The sequence below is a fragment of the Capricornis sumatraensis genome, chromosome 19, assembly GCF_032405125.1.
Source record: "Capricornis sumatraensis isolate serow.1 chromosome 19, serow.2, whole genome shotgun sequence".
NCBI classification, from domain to species: Eukaryota; Metazoa; Chordata; class Mammalia; order Artiodactyla; family Bovidae; genus Capricornis; species Capricornis sumatraensis.
The window spans coordinates 64,215,788-64,234,819 of NC_091087.1; the positions used below are offsets into that span (position 1 = coordinate 64,215,788).

Below are 19,032 nucleotides of genomic sequence, written 5' to 3' on the forward strand. Positions count from 1 at the left end.
GTACTCAGTAAGTGGAACTTAATTAACCATTATTATCAACAAAAGCTAAAATTTAGTGCGTACTCTGCACCAAGTGTGGGCTAAATGCATCTCATGTGTTGGCTCATTTTAGTCTCACAATAGCAGTGTGTGTTAAGAGCTGTTGTTATCCCCATTTCACAGCTTGGGAAACAGAGATGCCCAGAGGCTAAATACTTTCCTAAGGTCACAGAGGTAGAATATGCTAGAACTGAAGTTTGAACCTGACAATGTAGCTGTCATTAACCATGAAGTTTCTATGCCCCTCAGAGAGCAATCAGTTTAATGGTAAGTCTAAGGATAAAACAAAAAGGTATTAGAAGTAACTAAGAATTGATGGTAAGATTCATTCACTCCCAAGGAATAAGAAAACTTTAATGGTTCCCCTGCTTAAGAGGATTTTTCTGTTTAGATCACAGCCTTGAGCTAAAAGTGTAAGGCTCTAATCTGACAGTTGATGACGCTGTCCACCAGTGGGCAGCAAAAGGACTTTCACAGGCTTTGAAATCATGGGACTCAGAGGGCAGGCAAGTAGTATAGTACAGAGGACTCAAGATTTAGGCTCTAAAGACCTGCATTCAGGTCCTGGTACTGCCTCTGAGCTTGTGATGTTTAAGTCACTGAACTTTACCAAACCTTACCTGTGAAACAGTGAGAATATCTCCCCAAAGTTGATATGAAAAATAGTGTTTGCGAAAACCACCTCCAAAATGTGTGAGGCACAACACAAATGTTGAATAATGGTGACAGGACTCTTCACTAACCCATCCCTGACGATGATCCCCCCTCAAATGCATCCCCGTACCTCCCCACAAGGACCAGCTCAGAGGTCACTGGCTGGGCATGCAGGTTCTCTTTGTGGCTCTGCCACTAATTGTCTGTGAGGTTTTGGCAGTTCATTAACCTTCATGGGACTTGGTTTTTCTCTTTATAAACAGTTAACCAAGTGAGATTTATCTCGGGAATGCAAGGTTGGTTCCACACATGAAAAACAATAAGACATGCTGTATTATTAGAATAAAGGCTAAAAATTGCACAATCGTCTCAACAGACACAGAAACAGCATTGGTCAAAATCCAACACCCTTTCTTAATGGGGGAAAAAACACTCAAACTAGAAATAAATAGCCTGAATTTCCTCAATCTGATAAAGGCCATCTACAAAAAACCCCCAAATTAATGTCATATGTAGTGGTGAAAGATGGGAAACTTTCCCCCTAAGATTAGAAATGACACCTCTTACCTCTTCTATTCAGCTTTGTGCTGGAGGTTCTATCCAGGGTAAATAGGCAAGAAAAAACAAAAAGCATTTAATTTGGAAAGGAGGAAGTAAAAATGTGTTCATAGATGACATGATCTTATATATAGAAAATCCTAGGGAATCTACCAAAACACAAAAAACAACCATTAGAATTAATAAACTTGCAGGCTCCAAAGTCAATATACAAAATTCAACTCTATTTCTATACATTAACAATATGAAAAATGAATGTAAGAAACTTCATTTACAATGCAATCAAAAAGCAATAAAGTACTTAGGGATAAATTTAACAAAAATAGAACAAGACTTGTACACTGAAAACTGTAAAACATTATTGAAAGAAATGAAATATCTAAATAAATGGAAAAACATCCTAAGTTTATGCTTGAAAGATGTAAAATTTTTAAGGTGGCAATAGTCCTCAAATTGACCTATAGACTTCATGCAATCATTGTGAAAATCCATGCTAGGTTTTTGGGGGGTTTTTTTGTTTCTTTTGTTTTTGCAGAAATTGACAAGCTGATCCTAAAATTCACATGGAAATACAGGGGACCCAGAATAGCCAAAACAATCTTGAACAAAACTGAAAGACTTCCTGACTTCAAAACTTATTACAAAGAAATAGTCATCAAGACTGCCTGATAGTGGCATGGGATAGAAATATAGCTCGATGAACTAGAACTGAAAGTCCAGAAATATGCCCAGACATTGCAGGAGATGCAGGAGACATGTGTTCAAACCCTGAGTTGGGAAGATCCCCTGGAGGAGGAAATGGCAATCCACTCTAGTATTCTTGCTTAAAATATCCCATGGACAGAGAAGCCTGGCAGGTTACAGTCATGGGGTCACAAAGAGTTGGATGCAACTGAGCATGAAAAGAAAAAGAACTTCAAGATCAATAATTCTTGGTAAGGGTGCCAAAATAATTGAATGGGGGAAGGAATAGTCTTCTCAACAAATGGTGCTAGGAAAACTAGATAGCCATATTTTTTAAAAAAAGAAGTTGGACCCTTAACTCACACCACATATGAAACTTCAGACTTAAATGTAGTAGCTGAAAATATGAAACTCTTAGAAAACAGTGTATATATTTGTGACCATGGTTTCTTATATATATCAATAGCAGAAGTAGCCAAAAATAGAAAATTAAAAAACAGACTTCATCAAAATTAAAACCTATGGGATTTACGGGATCTATGAAGTAAGTTGAAAAACTCCTGGAATGGGAGAAAATATTTGTAAATTATATTTCTGATAGGGATCTAATATATGAAATACACAGTTCTATATACAGAACTATAGAACTCTTAGAACTCAACGGTAAAAAGACAACCCAGCCTTTAAAATGGGCAAAGGATTTGAGTCAACAGTTCTCCCAAGATTTATAAATAGCCAATAAATCCATGACAGATACTCACCATTATTAGTCATCAGGGGAATGCAAACCAAAACCACGGTGTGATACCACTCATCACTCAGAATGGCTATAATTAAGAGAGACAACACTAATGTGTTGGCAAGGATGTGGGTATATTGGAAACCTCATATACTGCTGATGGGAATGTAAAATGGTGCAGCATCTTGGAAACCAGGCTGGAAGGCTTTCAGAAGGTTAAATGTAAAGTCACTGTAGTAGTTCAGTCACTCAGTTGGTGTCCTAACTCTTGGTGACCCAGTGGACTGCAGCATGCCAGGCTTCCCTGTCCCCCCGTCCATACTGCACCATACTGTGTGGTGCATCAATTCTAGTTATAATTCCTAGTTACATATGCAAGAGAAATGAAAACATATGTCCACCAAAAAACTTGTACATACATATTCATAAGGGCATTATTCATAGTAGCTTAAAAGTAGAAATAATCCAAATATCCAAGTGATGAACAGGTTAAACAAAATATAATGTCTTCATATAATGGACTATTATTTGGCCATAAAAGGGAATGAGACACTGTTCATGCTACAACATGGGTGAACTTTGAAAACATTCTGCTAAGTGAAAGAAGCCAGGTGTGAAGGGCCACATACTATGACTCCAGGTATATAGAATGCCCAGAATAGGCAGATCTGCAGAGGCAGGGCAGATCACTCATAGAGCTTGAGAGGAAGAGAAATGGGGAATATTGGCAACAGGGAGGGGGTTTCTTTTCAGGGTCCTGAAAATCTTCTGGAATTTTATAGCCTGAAGGAAATGGCAACCCACTCCAGTATTCTTGCCTGGAAAATCCCCTGGATGGAGGAGCCTGGTAGGCTACAAACAGTCCATGGGGTCGCAAAGAGTGACTTGAGCGACTTCACTGACTTCACTTTCACTTTCTAATATACTAAAACCACCTAATATACTTTAAAAGTGGTGAATTTTATGTCTTTATTATCTCAGTTTTTAAATGGAGTCAATCTAGAATGGTGTTTCTCAAGCTGGATAAGCAGCATTAGTAGCAACAGGGAACTTGTTACAAATGCAAATTCTCGAACCACCTCCCTCGCCAACTCCACAGCTGTCCAATCATTAGCTCCAGGGGATTCTGATTTATATTCCAGTTTGTGAACCACTGGTCTTAGACCTATGCTTTTGTGTAAACACTCCTAGTTTGCTGCTGCTACTGCTAAGTCACTTCAGTCGTGTCCGACTCTGTGTGACCCCACAGACGGAAGCCCACCAGGCTCCCCCGTCCCTGGGATTCTCCAGGCAAGAACACTGAATATCTACTTCATCCAATAGCACACACCCCCTCATACCACCAGTTAACCACTCTAGGTAGTTCATTGTCCACGTTATTTTGTTTGAAGTTTTTCATTAGCAACTGCATCTGTTCTTCATTTTTTGTACCAGTATGATTAGCCATCTGTTTTGTTAGAGTTCATTTGTAAAGATTTTTTTCACATAATTAAATTGTGATTTCCTGCTTCAAAAAAGAAATCTGAGAGGGAAAGAAACACCAGCAGCTCTTCTTTCTCTTGCTTAGGTTTGCACATCAGAGTCCACAGTGAGCGTCTCTCACATGTCCTTGACATTGCACTTGAAGGATGGCCGTTGGCGGTGGGTGGGAGGGGCTCATTGTCAGAGGAGTGTCCCTCAGGATAAACATTGTCACCCTGTAGACCCCCAAGCTCTTATCGCTTTGCCCCATAAATTAGTCTAGGCTTGATGTTACAGAAATCCAACTCAGGTTGGTTTAAGCCAAAGGACCCACAGCGGCAGATTCAATGGGAGAATCTACCTTCAGGCAAAGCTTGACATTGGGCTCAAGTGGTTACAAGACCCTATCTATCTCTCAGCAAGGCTTTCCCCTGCACTAGCTTCATCCTCAGGTAGCTGGCAAAGATGACCACCAGCCATCTAGGTTTATATCCCATTGGGTTAACCAAGTGTACATACAAGTGGTGCCTCTGGCTGACTAAGGATTGCATTGGGCTGCGTGTAACAGAAAATTTAAGTGACAAAGACTTCACCTCAAGGGGTTTATTTTTAATCACATAATAAGTCCTGAGATTAGGGAGTCTTGTAGCTCTGTTATACCGTCGGTGTTCCATTTCCATTCCTCCATCCTTAGCAGGTGACTTTTGTCTTCAAGTTTGCCAAGTGGCTCCTGTGGCTTGTACGTTCATGTTCCAGGCAGGAACAAGGGGGAAGAACAAAGGACAAGAGGTGTGTCAATAAACCGTCTCTTCTTATCAGGAAGATAGTCACATTTCTGGAAACCCCACCGCATAGACATCTACTTACATCTCATTGTCCAGAACTGTTCCGTGGCCTCTCCTTCCTGCCAGGAAGCCTAGGAAATTAAGGTTTTTAGCTGGGAACCTACTGTCCAAAGCAAAATAAGGTTCTGTTAATAAGGAGGAAGGGATAATGGATATTATAGACAGTGATTCTCAGCAAAATCCACACATAGGTCTCTAAATGGGTTATCCACTCAAGCCCAAACCTATGTAAGCCACTCAATGGCAAGGGTTGTTGACTTGTCCCCTGGCAGATTCTCAGAACCTAGAATAGCGCCAGCACAGAGAATGAACACACTAAGTATTTATGGAATGCATGATTAGCCAAGCTTGACTCGCACACCCCACCCATAGCGCTAGGAAGTAGAGTCAGCCCTCCAAACCATGTGAATGATGTGGCACGAAGGGTTGGTTCCCTAAAAAAAAATTAGCTTGCTGTTACCAGTAAAGGGGAGTGGATGCTGGGCAGACAAGAACAATAAATGCCCAGCACAGCCGAGCATTCCCCCAGCTAACCATTTCCTAGAGATAGCAAACTACCCATCCAGAACTACACTTTTCATATGCAGACTAACCAAGCCTGAGCCCAGTATTCTGAATCACCGGCCTCCATCTGGCTCTCACATGCCAGGAGGCTCTGTTCCCTGGTGCTGATCAACCAGGGTCCCATCTGGCTCTCTCACTGCAGGAAGCTCTATTCCCTTACCCTGATCGCCCATGGTCAAGGACCAGATAACTGGAGACAGCCCTGTCCTCAAGAACCTCCTGAGACTGTTCAAACGAGCCGATCCTAAGCCTGCTCACCCCGCCTTGCATTTGCTCCTGGAAACCACAGTAATCATTTCCGTGTTTGGGGTCTTACAATGCCTGATTAAACAATGTAGACGCTGAAGACCAGTGGAAGGTGGGGGTAGGGGGTGGGGGGAAGGGGCACAGCATGATCACTGTGAATGTGTTCCACACTTGGACCATGACCCACAGTAATAATTAAATTGTGCACACGCGCACGCACACACACACACACACACACACACACACGTACATGGATATCTATAAAAAGGAAACAGAAGTCTTCTGAGTAATATTTAACTCACTATATACCATAGCTATAATACTTTTTTCTTTTTAGGGGAATACTAGATGCCACCCACTTAATTGATTTCACAATCCCATCCACTAATGGATCTCATCCAAGAGTTAAAAAAAGCCATAGAACAGGTCAAATGGAGCATTGTCTCTTAGTAAACAATTGTGGGCCTTGAGGCTTGCTAGCTGAGTGCGGCCAGATCAGATGTCCAAACCAGATGTGAAATCCATACTAGGCAAACTGACATCAGGTGCAGTTTGGTGCCTGTGAAAATAAATTATCCTTCTGCTGTGGCATGTATATGTACCTGCAAAGACACTCCTAAGCCTGTAAGTGTCCAGGTTTACAATTCCCCAAAGTAAATCCTTCCCTTATATGCAGGGTTTTAGGTCATTTATGGGGATGCCCTCCTTCTCTGGCAGCCCGGATGAGTTGGGATGTGGGTTGAAATTTTGTACAAACTAATCAGGAAAACTTTCTTCTGTTTGTACAAGGATTACAAAATACAGAAAGGTGTGTGTAGAGGAAGATCTGGGAAGATAGATGTTTTTCTAGGTGTAGCGTCTAGAATGAATTTGCTGATTTCTAGCTAACCGTATTCTCTTGATTCATAAACAGGCTGGGTGTTTTTTCTCAGCAAATACGATTTTAGTGACTTAGGAAGATTCAGGCACAGGTGTTCAGAGCTAAAACTGCTATTGTCAGCCTACTCTGCAATTTCTTTTTTATTGAGCTATAATTTATCAACCATAAAATTCATACTTACAAAGTATACAAGTCAGTGTTTTTTTAATATGTTCACAAAGTTGCGCAACATCACCACCATATAATTTTTTAATTGTTTATTTGTTTTTGGCTATACTGGGTGTTCCCTGCTGCATGGGCCCTGCATGGGCAGACAGATTCCTATCCACTGTACCACCCAGGAAAGTCCTTTTTCATTTCATGCAGTGTCTTATAGGTTCATGCATGCAATGTAGTATCAATGCTTCATTCCTTCTTATGCATGAAAAACATTCCATTGATTTATATGCTACATTTTGTTTATCCATTTATAACCTCATGGTTATTTGGGTTGTTTCCTCTTTGAGGCTGTTATGAAAAATACTGCTATATATATTTGAGTACAGATTTTTGTGGGACGTATTGAGGAATTGCCTACTGTTCCTGACTCAAACTTCCAAAATAGTGTTGAATAAAAGTTCTAAGAGCAGACATCCTCATCTTGTTGAAGGTTTTCAGCCTTTCACCATTAAATGTGATGTGAAGTGTCGGGTGTTTGTAGGTGCCCTTTATCAAGCTGAGGAAATTCTTTTCTATTCCTAGTTTGCTAATGCTAAGTGTTTTATCATAAAAGAGTGTTGGATTTTGTATCATTTGGGAGGATTGTGCTTTTTCATTCATTATTCTGTTAATGTGGTTTATGATTGAATTTCATATGTCAAACCAACCTTACATTGCTGGGATAAATTCTACTTGGTACTGGTGTATAATTCTTTTTATGTGTTGCTGGATTCAGTTTGCCAGAATTTTAAGAATTTTCGCATCTATATTCATAAGGGATATTGGTATGTAGTTTTGTTTTCTCTTGATGTCTGGCTTTGGTATCAGTGTACCACTAGCTTCACAGAGCAAATTGGGAAGTGTTCTCTCCTTCTTTATCTTTTGGAAGACTTGGCAAAGGACTCATGCTAATCCTTCTTTAAACACTTGGCGGAAGTACTCATGAAACCATCTGGTCCTGGCTTTACCTTAAGGGAAGTTTCCTGATTACTATTTCAGTTTCTCGTTATGTGTCTATTCAGGTTTTCTCTTTCTTTTTGAGTCAGTTTGTTTCTGTCTTTGTGGAATGTTCTTTCTGTTTCACCTAGGTTACCTAATTTTTTGGCACACAGTTGTTCATAGTGTTCCTTAACAATTCTTTTTATTTCTGTAAGATTCATAGTGGAATCCCTCTTTAATTCCTGATTTTAGTAATTTGAGTCTTCTCTCTTTGTTTCTTGGTCACTCTATCTAAAGATTTGTCAATTGTGTTATCTTTTTAAGAACCAATTTTTCATTTAATTGGTTCTGGGATTTTTTCCTATTTCACATACTTCTGCTTCAATCTTGATTATTTCCTTTCTTCTTTTTTTGGACTTAATTGACTGGTTTTTTTTGTTTGTTGGTTTCTTAAGGTGTAAAGTTAGGTCATTGATTTGCGTCCTTTCCTCTTTTTTAATATAAGAATTTATAGCTATAAATCTCTAAGCACTGATTTCACTGCATTCCATATGTTTTGATGTGCTCTCTTTTCATTTTCATTCATCTCAAAGTATTTTCTAATTTCCCTTATTATTTCTTCTTTGAACCATTGGTCATTTAGGAGTGTGTTATTTAATATCTACATATTTGTAAATGTTCCAGTTTTCCTTCTGTTATTAATTTCTAATTTCTTTCCAATGTGGAAAGGTTGTAGAATAAACATTACATGATTTAAATCCTTCTAAGCCTTTGACTGTGTGGATCACAATAAACTGTGGAAAATTCTGAAAGAGATGGGAATACCAGACCACCTGACCTGCCTCTTGAGAAACCTATATGCAGGTCAGGAAGCAACAGTTAGAACTGGACATGGAACAACAGACTGGTTCCAAATAGGAAAAGGAGTACGTCAAGGCTGTCTATTGTCACCCTGCTTATTTAACTTATATGCAGAGTACATCATGAGAAACGCTGGGCTGGAGGAAGCACAAGCTGGAATCAAGATTGCCAGGAAAAATAACAATAACCTCAGATATGCAGGTGGCACCACCCTTATGGCAGAAAGTGAAGAGGAACTAAAAAGCCTCTTGATGAAAGTGAAAGAGGAGAGTGAAAAAGTTGGCTTAAAGCTCAACATTCAGAAAACAAAGATCATGGCATCTGGTCCCATCACTTCATGGCAAATAGATGGGAAAACAGTGGAAACAGTATCAGACTTTATTTTGGGGGGCTCCAAAATCACTGCAGATGGTGACTGCAGCCATGAAATTAAAAGACACTTATTCCTTGGAAGAAAATTTATGACCAACCTAGATAGCATATTCAAAAGCAGAGATATTACTTTGCCAACAAAGGTCCGTCTAGTCAAGGCTATGGCTTTTCCAGTGGTCACATATGGATGTGAGAGTTGGACTGTGAAGAAAGCTAAGCGCCGAAGAATTGATGCTTTTGAACTGTGGTGTTGGAGAAGGCTCTTGAGATTCCCTTGGACTGCAAGGAGATCCAACCAGTCCATTCTGAAAGAGATCAGCCCTGGGATTTCTTTGGAAGGAATGATGCTAAAGCTGAAACTCCAGTACTTTGGCCACCTCATGCAAAGAGTTGACTCATTGGAAAAGACTCTGATGCTGGGAGGGATTGGGGGCAGGAGGAGAAGGGGACGACCGAGGATGAGATGGCTGGATGGCATCACGGACTTGATGGACATGAGTCTGAGTGAACTCCGGGGGTTGGTGATGGACAGGGAGGCTTGGCGTGCTGCGATTCATGGGATCGCAAAGAGTCAGACACAACTGAGCAACTGAACTGAACGTGAAGTAATAATAAGAAATCAGGCTCTTTCCCATTCCCGTGGCTGTCTGTTGTTGCTTTACTATTATTGCTGCTTGTCTGGTGACTTTTCTAATTCTGTAAAATCTATATTGTTTGTTGCGTGACCCCTGAAATATCTGCTAGTGATTACACAGAGATTTCTTTAGATGCCTGGCTCAAAACAAGTCTCCTTCTCTTTGCTGGGTTCTGTGTGGGTTTGGGGCAGGCCTTTAACCCTCAGTCAGGCAGTTTACAACTCCACCTTAGCCTTTTACTTCTTGTTTTCTCAGAGTCTCAATGTTAGACAGAAGTGAAAGATTAAGGTGTTCTCAAGTCTTTCCTGCATGCTCAGTTGCCCAGTCCTGTCTAACTCTTTACGACCACGTAGGCTGGGGCCTACGAGACTCCTCTGACCATGGGATTATCCTGGCAAGAAAACTGGAATGGATTTCCTCCTCCAAAGTATATTCCCAACCCAGAATCAAATCCGCATCTCCTGTGGCTCCTACATGAGCAGCTAGAATCTTCACCACTGAGCCATCTGGGAAGCCAAGTCTTTCCTAAGAATGCAAATAACACTGGGAACAGCCCTTTGCCTGTTATGAACTTTCGGTATTCCTAGAACTACCTGGGAGCTTTTCCAAGTCCTCTAGGGATATCTCATTCCCAGCTTTTCCTTTTAAGCTTTTTCGTTAACCTATTGTTTGTCCAGCTGTTTTCCACCACCGCAGGCAGCGCAGTTTTCAACAATTGTCTCTGATTGTTTTCAACAAATGCCCTCAAGGAAAAAGTCTGTTCATACTGGGTGAGCTCTGATTCAGGTAAAATAAAGACACCTTGAAAGTAGGGTCTTCCAGGAAACCAGCAGACAGGTCAGATAATGCCAGTCCTCTGGGAACAGACTTGGAAGGAACTCTAATCCTGTCCTTCCCCCTCGGGTGGATGCCAGGCTACTGGTTTTTCAAGACTGCTCCAAAGCTGATGAAAGAAAATGAAAACAAGACAAGTTAAAACTCTATAAAGTTCACTGTTCTTAATTTTACCCAGATTATTTTCTTAAATAAACACTTCCTGGATGGCTACAAAGCTTTGGTTAATTTCCAGAGTTCTAAAACAAGTTGACTTAGACTATTTTTGCTAACGTTTTCATTGCTTTTATGGAGGAGAGAATTTTCAGAGGCACTTCCTCCACCAAATCATTGGCATTACCCACAAGCCTGCTTTGAGCATGCATGTGCTCAAAATACCCAGTGGCTTATTAAGGATAAGCCACTTATTAAGGATAATTACACTATGCCTGTACTCAGTGGCCACTTTTCCTCAGTTAAATTGTTTGTGGATTCCCTTGGTAGGGGTCAGTGAGGTCATACCTGTCAGCTGAATACCACATTTTAGTCTTGCATCTGCCACTGATTGAGTATATGACCTTGGAACAAATGAGCTGAGATTTCTAGAGCACCTTCTTTGCCAAGTTCTTTGCGCTGGGTATTTTGTATACATTGTGTCATGTCATTTTTGCAACAACCAAGAAAGTGATAATGTTTCCTTTTAACAGATGAAGAAACTACTAAAATGCAAAATGCTTAGCATTATGCCTGCTCCACATGGCAAATACTCCCTGCATCAACTATTGTGTTGCCACTTACCTCTGTTATTATCGGAGGAGGAAGTGGAGTTGAGGGGGTTGCTCAAGGTCATTTGAATTCCAAGCGCACTTTGACTCCAAGGCCTATTCATATTCGACATCCCATTCCAGCTGCCCTGTACAAATTTGTTCCAGCTCTGGGTCCCATTTTCCTCACCCTGTCAAATGAAGGATTTGGACTGACAGTGGTTATTCAGTCAACAAACACTCATCTGTTTTGCTGAGATCACTTCCAGGTTGACGATACGGAGGGGAGTCATTCTGCGAAGTCCGTTGCTGGGAGTCATATTCGTAGCATCGTCATGTTTGGCATGAAAGGGTAAACGTGCAGGTAGAGTGGCAGGTGTGTAACCTACTGTTTCTCGCCCTTCTGGCTCCACCCCATCCCTCTGCAGAGGCCAGAGGGGACAAAGTCAAGTGGGTGTTCACCTGGCCGCTCATCTTCCTCCTGTGCATCACCGTCCCCAACTGCAGCAAGCCCCGCTGGGAGAAGTTCTTCATGCTCACCTTCGTCATCGCCACGCTCTGGATTGCCGTCTTCTCCTACCTGATGGTGTGGCTGGTGAGTGGCGGGGGAGGGGGTGGACCGTGCGGACAGCCCCTGCCCAGCACCTGCCGGAGGTGGGAGAGCTGGGATCAAGAGTGACCACAGGCACTGCTGGATCACCTTCAGCAACTCACCTACCTTGAAAGACCTTGGCTTATTTCTCAGCAGGAAGAGGTTTCAGCAGAGTCATTTGAAGCTGTGCTGTGTATCGGGGATACCCAGATAGACACGGCATGGTCCACAGTGTCCATGGGAGGGAAGGTTACCTTCACATGGACAGCCTGGGACATGCCACCCTGGTGTGATGGGAAGCGGAATGTGGCAGGGATGGCAGACACTGTCTAGAAAGAGCTCTGGAGGGCTAATCACTAGGCCCCCTTCCTTTTCAGCATCCATAGAGGAATGTGGTGGAGACTGGAGTCGGAGGGAGACAAACACCAGGCGGCCCTTTTCATGGCCGCTGCCCAGGGGTGTTCTTCCCCCCTTCCTATGTCCAGGCACAGATATAAACTTTAGGTAAATTGTTCTAGTCCTCACAGCAACCCAATGGGGTAAGCAGTTTTATTGTGCCCATTTCCCAGATGAGGAACCTGAGGCCTAGAGATTGAGTCATTTTTCCTGTTAGGCAGTTAACAACTATTGCACAACTAGTTGCACAATTACTGAATTCTAGAGTTGGGATTAGAACCTGGGTATTGATCCCCCAGAGTCTAGGATCTCAGCCACTTGCCTGAATGGCCTCTCAGTTGCTCTTAGAATCTTCAGGCAGAGAGGCTTTGGCCTAGCTCCTCTGGCCCCACATGACTGCTCCCTGGGCAAACCTTTCACGGGCTAGGTGGGGCCAAACAGGAGCCCCCTTCTTCTGACTCTGTATATCATCTTGTGGGGTTCCCCCTCTTCCTTTCACCCACCTGGGGAGCCCATGAACAGCGAGAGAAGTGGGTGCAGAACCTCTGCGTTTCTATTCTGACGTTCACCTGCAAGCCTCTCACACCTCAGTAGTATCCATGCAGCCATTTCACTCTCCTCCTAACACCTGATGCCACCTAACACACAGGGCAAAGGTGTGTGATAGCCTCAGAGGCACAAGGGCCACATTCTCTTAACCCAAGAGGAATAGTTTGGTGGGAAAAGAAGAGCTGTGGGGTCACATGGGACTGGCTGTGGATCCTGGTTCTCCCACTGGAGCCATGAAACCTGGACAGGTGACCCAGCTTCCATGAGCTACTGTTGTCCCCTCTGCAAAATGGACATGATTGCCACTGTCTGCAGGTTATTGGGAGATGAAAGGGTTCTGTTCAGGCATCAGGTGTGAGCTAGCACCATAGCAAATTGATCATAACTGTAAATATCAGCCATGTTCACCATGAGATGCAGCCGACACTGCTTCCAAGCTTGTTCAGACAGAGGTTTAAATCTCATAGATGCCAAGGTGTGTGCGTGTTTTCTTATGTAGCAAAGAAGTTGCAAATAGCTTTAACAGGCTCCCCCCACCCTCCGAAAAGGATGACGGTCAAAGATGTTGTTGTTCAGTCACTGAGTTGTGTCCATTTCTTTCTGACCCCATGGACTTTAGCACTCCAGACTTCTCTATCCTTCACTACCTCCCGGAGTTTGCTCAAATTCATATCCATTGTGTTGGTGGTGCTATCTAACCATCTCATCCTCTGCCGCCCTCCTCTCCTTTTTGCCTTCAGCCTTTCCCAGCATCAGGGTCTTTTCCAATGAGTCAGCTCTTGGCATTGAGTGGCCAAAGTATTGGAGCTTCAGCATCAGCTCTTCCAATGAATATTCAGGGTTGATGTCCTTTAGGACTGATTGGTTTGATCTCCCTGTAGTCCAAAAGACTCTCAAGAGTCTTCTCCAACACAATTGGAAAGCATCAATTCTTCAGCACTCAGCCTACTTTAGGGCCCAACTCTTACATCTAAACATGACTATTGAGTAGGGTTAAAGGCCAGCCCATGCTTACATTTGATAAAAAGATCCAGCAATTTCTTTTACTCGAGTGCATTCCACAAACAATATTGCAAGTGAAAAAAGTATTTCATGACATTTGAGTGGGTGTGAGAGTTAGGGAAGATCAAATTAATGAATGTGTGAAATTTTTTCTTCTTTTTAATTAATGAAAACAACAGTATCATGAAATCAGTTCTACTAATTAGCTGTGAGGTAGGACATTGAATAACATTCCCATCCCCCTCGCCTTGTCTTACAAACTCCATTCCTGCTTCTTAAAAGAGAGTCTTCGCAGAAGCTTGGCCAAAGTCATAGGAACCACCTTGCTGCGGCACTCTTACCTGTGATTTGGAACTTCAGCTGCTCAGTTTTGGGTAATTGAGTGGTTTCCACAGTAGCAAGTGGTAAAGATGACAGTGCTACGTTAGCCTGATTTCTGAGAAAGCAAGATGTGCCAGGGGCCAGGCGCTTACTTTCCTCATGGGGGCGCCAGGGAGCACTGAAGTCTCACCTGCTCTTCTTTTACCCCCACCATCCTTCACATCTCTCACCCCTAAGGCTTTGGGGAAAACAATTCTTGACTGTCAGTATCCAAAGGGAGGGAATCTCAAAAATAAGTCATCTGATGCAGCACCTTCGCCCACCTGGGGAGACTGGGGACCAAAGAGGAGGTGTGACTCCAACAAAGTCAGGTGGATCATCAGCCCAGCTCTGGACTTGGCTCCGCTTCCCTTTCTGAAACCTCAGCATCAGGAGTTCAGAGGGCCCCAGGCTGGAGTCCAAGGATAAGCCATACTCAGGTAGCATCTCTGGTCCTGAATGCTTGGAGTGTGTTCAAGTGTTAGTCGCTCAGTCATGTCCAACTCTTTGTGACCGCATGGACGATAGCCTGCCAGGCTCCTCTGCCCATGGAATTCTCCAAGCAAGAATACTGGAGTGGGTTGCCATTGTGTATACACACACAGCCTTCCTTCTGTCTTTCCACCCTCCAGCTTCTTAGCCAGGTAGTCCAGTGATATAAGGAAAGGAAAACAAGGGAAGCATCTTCATTATTGCCAGAATACTCCAGGCTCCTATACTTATGACATCTGGTATCACCCATTAAGAACATGTCAGCCACGCCAGGCTGTGCTTGTGCAGACCTCCCTCTTGGTCACTGTGGGTTAAGCACTGATGCCTCAGCTCTGTGGCTTTGAGTCCTCAGTCTTTCTCCTTGCACAGCCCAGAGCAGGCCAGTCAGCGCATGCACTGCCCGGTTCCTGGCGCTGCTGAACTGAGCACTGTCTTTGGAGGGTCGAGCATCTCCAAACCCATCTACAAGCTTTGTCCTAGGAGGCATATGGTTTTAGTCCACAAGCTCTGGCTTCATTCCAGGCCTAAGCTGTGCCCTTGGAAAGCACACTTCGTCTGGGCTAATCACTCACATTTTCTGTGCCCCCATAGATTGCAAGATGAGTGATTGAAAGTGAAGGGAAACACACATCTATGAATGTCTCACGCAGCCCATGCACTGTCGCCTCATCTTTTCTCCTACTCCTCATTTAAAAGCCCATTTCACAGATGAGGGAACTGAGGCTCAGAGAAGTAAACTAGCTTACCCAAACATTTGCTGGGACTGGAGCCATCAGCTGAGATGTGAACAACCCTGAATAATCCTGCTGTTCACATTTTCTAGATGGGGAGGTGAGCCGTCTAAGGGGTGTTTTGAGTGAGGTTGTCCAGGTGCTTCTAGGCCTTTCCATTCAGCTGCTGCTCACCATTTCCCGAGTGTCAGGCATTTATTAGAGGAGTTATGTGACCATGCTTCAAGATCCTTAAAAGCCTGTGTATCCTTCAATCCAGTGATTCTATGTCTTGGAACTTTTCCTAAGGATATAATAGCAAGATGAGAACCGAGATGTTCACACAAGACAAAATGATGTTCCAGAGGGAGGATATATATGTACTTATGTATATGTACTTTATATATATATATATATAAAACACACACATACATACACTCACAGCAGATCTGCATTGTTGAACGACGAAAACCAACACAACTTTGTAAAGCAGTTATCATCCAATTAAAAAAGCATGATGGCAAGGTTGGAGTGCAGGCTTTAGAGTCAGAAAGACTTGGCCTGGAATCCCTGCTCTGCTGCTCACCGACCTGACGCCCACCTGCATTGTAACTTCTCCCCCTCTGACCCTCGTTTCCTTGGGCATAATAATGGTGCCTCCCTCAGCAGTGGGTGGTGCCTAGAGCAGATGAGATTGTGAAAGTGAAAAGGTGGAAAGGACCTGGTACATAGGAGGTGCTCAGTAAACGTTACATGTTATAACACGGTGATATTTTAAGAAGGAAAACAAGCCATTTCCTATCCACCAGTGATGGATGGACAGGAACTTTTACAGCTATGCAATGGAATCCATGCACCAGTGTAAAATAAGACTGTAGATGAATATTTATGATGGCAAGATACTCACATTGTATCACTGTGTGAAGCATATAGTCACAAAATATGTGCTGATAGTATAATCTGATTTCATTTTTTTCTAATACAAACACCAAAAAGAAGGTCAAGGATATATTCTAAAGCCCAGGGATCAAACCCAGGTCTCCCACATTGTAGGCAGATTCTTTACCAGCTGAGCCACGAGGGAAGCACAAGAATACTGGAGTGGGTAGCCTAGCCCTTCTCCAGCGGATCTTCCCTACCCAGGAATTGAACTGGGGTCTCCTACATTGCAGGAGGATTCTTTACCAACTGAGCTGTCAGGGCAGCCCATATTCTAAAGCAGAGGTTTTCAAATGTGGTTCCCAGGTCAGCAGCCTCAGGGTCTCAACCAACTAGGAACTTGTTAGGCATGCAGATTCCTGGGCTTTACCCCAGATCTTCTGAATCAGAAACTCTGGGGGTGGGGCCTGGCGGGTCTTATTTTAACAGCTCACTACAGGATTTCTTACATTTTCGAGTCTAAGACTCACTGGCTCATAAAAAGTGTTAATAGTTGTTGTCTGAGAGTCTTGAGAAATGGTAGGTGATTTTTACTAATACTTACATTTGACTTTTTTTCTTAACTTTTTAAAACAGTAAACCCAGATTACTCATGTAATCTGGAAAAAAGAATACTCAAAAGACAGTTTTAAAAAAAGAAACCATATCCCAGATTTTTCTGTTGGATACAGGAGTACTATGTTTAAGTTAAAAACTCTGAGTTGTAAGCAGGGTTTTCAGGGGTGCTCCTCTGTGAGTTGATGTTTCCCCCCTCTTCTGCAGGTGACTATTATTGGATACACCCTTGGGATCCCCGATGTCATCATGGGCATTACTTTCCTTGCAGCAGGCACGAGCGTCCCCGACTGCATGGCCAGCTTGATTGTGGCCAGACAAGGTACGGATGGTGTCTTGGGCCTGCAGCTGATGGCATCACGTGGACGTGGGCCCATCCCCCTGCCCGCGTTACAGTTCATAGCTCTCAGGACTGGTAGTCACTAAGTCCCGCCGTGGAGGAAACGGTGATGACTGGAAAGCATCATGTAGATTCCATCCATGGAGAGAATCACTACCAAGATCACCTCCTCTAGGCCTCTAGAAGCCTCTGTGTGGAGGTGAATAAAAATGGACTTGTTCTGGGAGTTCCCTGCTGCCCTAGTGGTTAAAATTTCAGGCTTTCACTGCAGGAACTGAGATCCCACTAGCTGTGCTGCCAAAAAAAAAAAATGAACTTGTTCTGATATCACCAATGTGTGATTGAACAGAATGGAAGCCCAGAATTTTTATAGCATGCACTAATGTTCTGATCCCAGGCAGGCCAAGTGGGGATATCCTATGTCTCCAATTATTTTCTGATTCCTCTTCAAATTCTAGAACTTATGTAATGTTATGGCTTGCTTGGTGGATTTTCTTTGGAGCTAAGTGCTTTGGGGGTGAGCAGGCTAAGGAACACTGTATACTCCTCGATGGCAGAACAGAAGGGCTATGAAGAGCCAGCCTTCCTCTGCTGCTCCTTTGCTACCAGTGAGATAGCATCCACGCCTGGACTTCCACCGACCTTCCTCCGTAGACAGCAGTGTGAAAGTATGGGAGGCAGGAAGGGCAAATAGTGGCGTGAAATCTCAGAGGAGACAGGAGGGGAGAGAACTGTCCAAACAGAAAGTGGGTTCAGAAAGGAGGAAAATGTTTTATTTCTTCAAGATGAAAGAAAGGTTGGTTAGTTGGCTGATCGGTCCTGAGAAAAGATGAAATGAGGGGAAGGGAAGGGTGGGAGTATGTTTGGCAGGAGGCTGGAGCCTCGTGGAGAATGGGGACAGCTGGGGACGGCAGCAGAGGGGCATGGAATTGAACTGAATGACCTTCAAAGTGAGTGTATTCATTTCCCAGGGCTGTCATAACCAAAGTACCCCAACTGGGTGACTTAACAGAAATGGATTCTCCAGTCCTGGAGGCTACAAGTCCAAGGTCAAGGTGTTGGCAGGACTGTACTTATCTGGAAGCTCTGGGAAGGAATCCTTCCTTGTTCTCTGCCAGCTTCGGGGGGTGCCAGGAATCCTTGGGTTATGGCTACCTCCCTCCAGTATCTGCCTGTGTTTTCACATGGTGCTCTTCCCTCTGTGTGGGTCTGTGTCCAAAGACACACCAATCACTGAATTAGGGCCCACCTTAATTCAGTAGGGTCTTGTTTTAATTGGATCACATCTGCAAAGATTCTATTGGCCAATTAGGTCACATTCACAAGTTTTGGTTGGACATGAGTGGAGGCTGCTATTCAAGCCAGTACAGGGAGGAAAAGGAAAGCCAATAAGCCCTGAGAGCCTGGCTGACGTTCGGGGTTGTGAATTTGGGTGGGGTTCCAGCATGAATTTGGAGTTGTACCAGCTCCCGCGACACACAGATGAGTTCATCCAGAGCTGGGGGTGGTTGGGTGGACACAGTGGAAGGTCAAGGGGCCAAGAGAATCTGCCGTTTAAACAACTGGCCTTGGAGTCCAGGCTAGTGGGTCAGGAAAGGGGTCATAATACGAGAAGATTAAGAACTTGGAGGGGAGGGTCCCAGTGTAGTCCAAAGGGGCTCTGTAGGAACAAGAACAGGTGGGGATATCATCCTGTGAGATGTAGAAAGACAGAAACGGAGGAAGGCTGACATGGGGGTGGGAGTGTATAGCTGTCCTAAGGGTGATGCTGATGTGAGTGACAGAGGATCCAGCGGACAACATTAAACATAGATTCTTTACGGCGGAGGATGCAGAAACCTCTGC

At 43.5% G+C, this 19,032-nt stretch overlaps 1 protein-coding gene across 2 annotated transcripts in view; it reads left to right on the top strand.

Moving 5' to 3' along the window:
* Positions 1–19,032, top strand: part of SLC24A4 (solute carrier family 24 member 4) — a 180,250-nt gene that overhangs the window by 156,727 nt on the left and 4,491 nt on the right. For both annotated transcript variants that reach the window (XM_068991293.1, XM_068991294.1), the window contains exons 13-14: positions 11,681–11,847; positions 17,055–17,169. In XM_068991293.1, the coding sequence (XP_068847394.1) occupies positions 11,681–11,847; positions 17,055–17,169 (282 nt within the window). The remainder of the gene's footprint in view (positions 1–11,680; positions 11,848–17,054; positions 17,170–19,032) is intronic.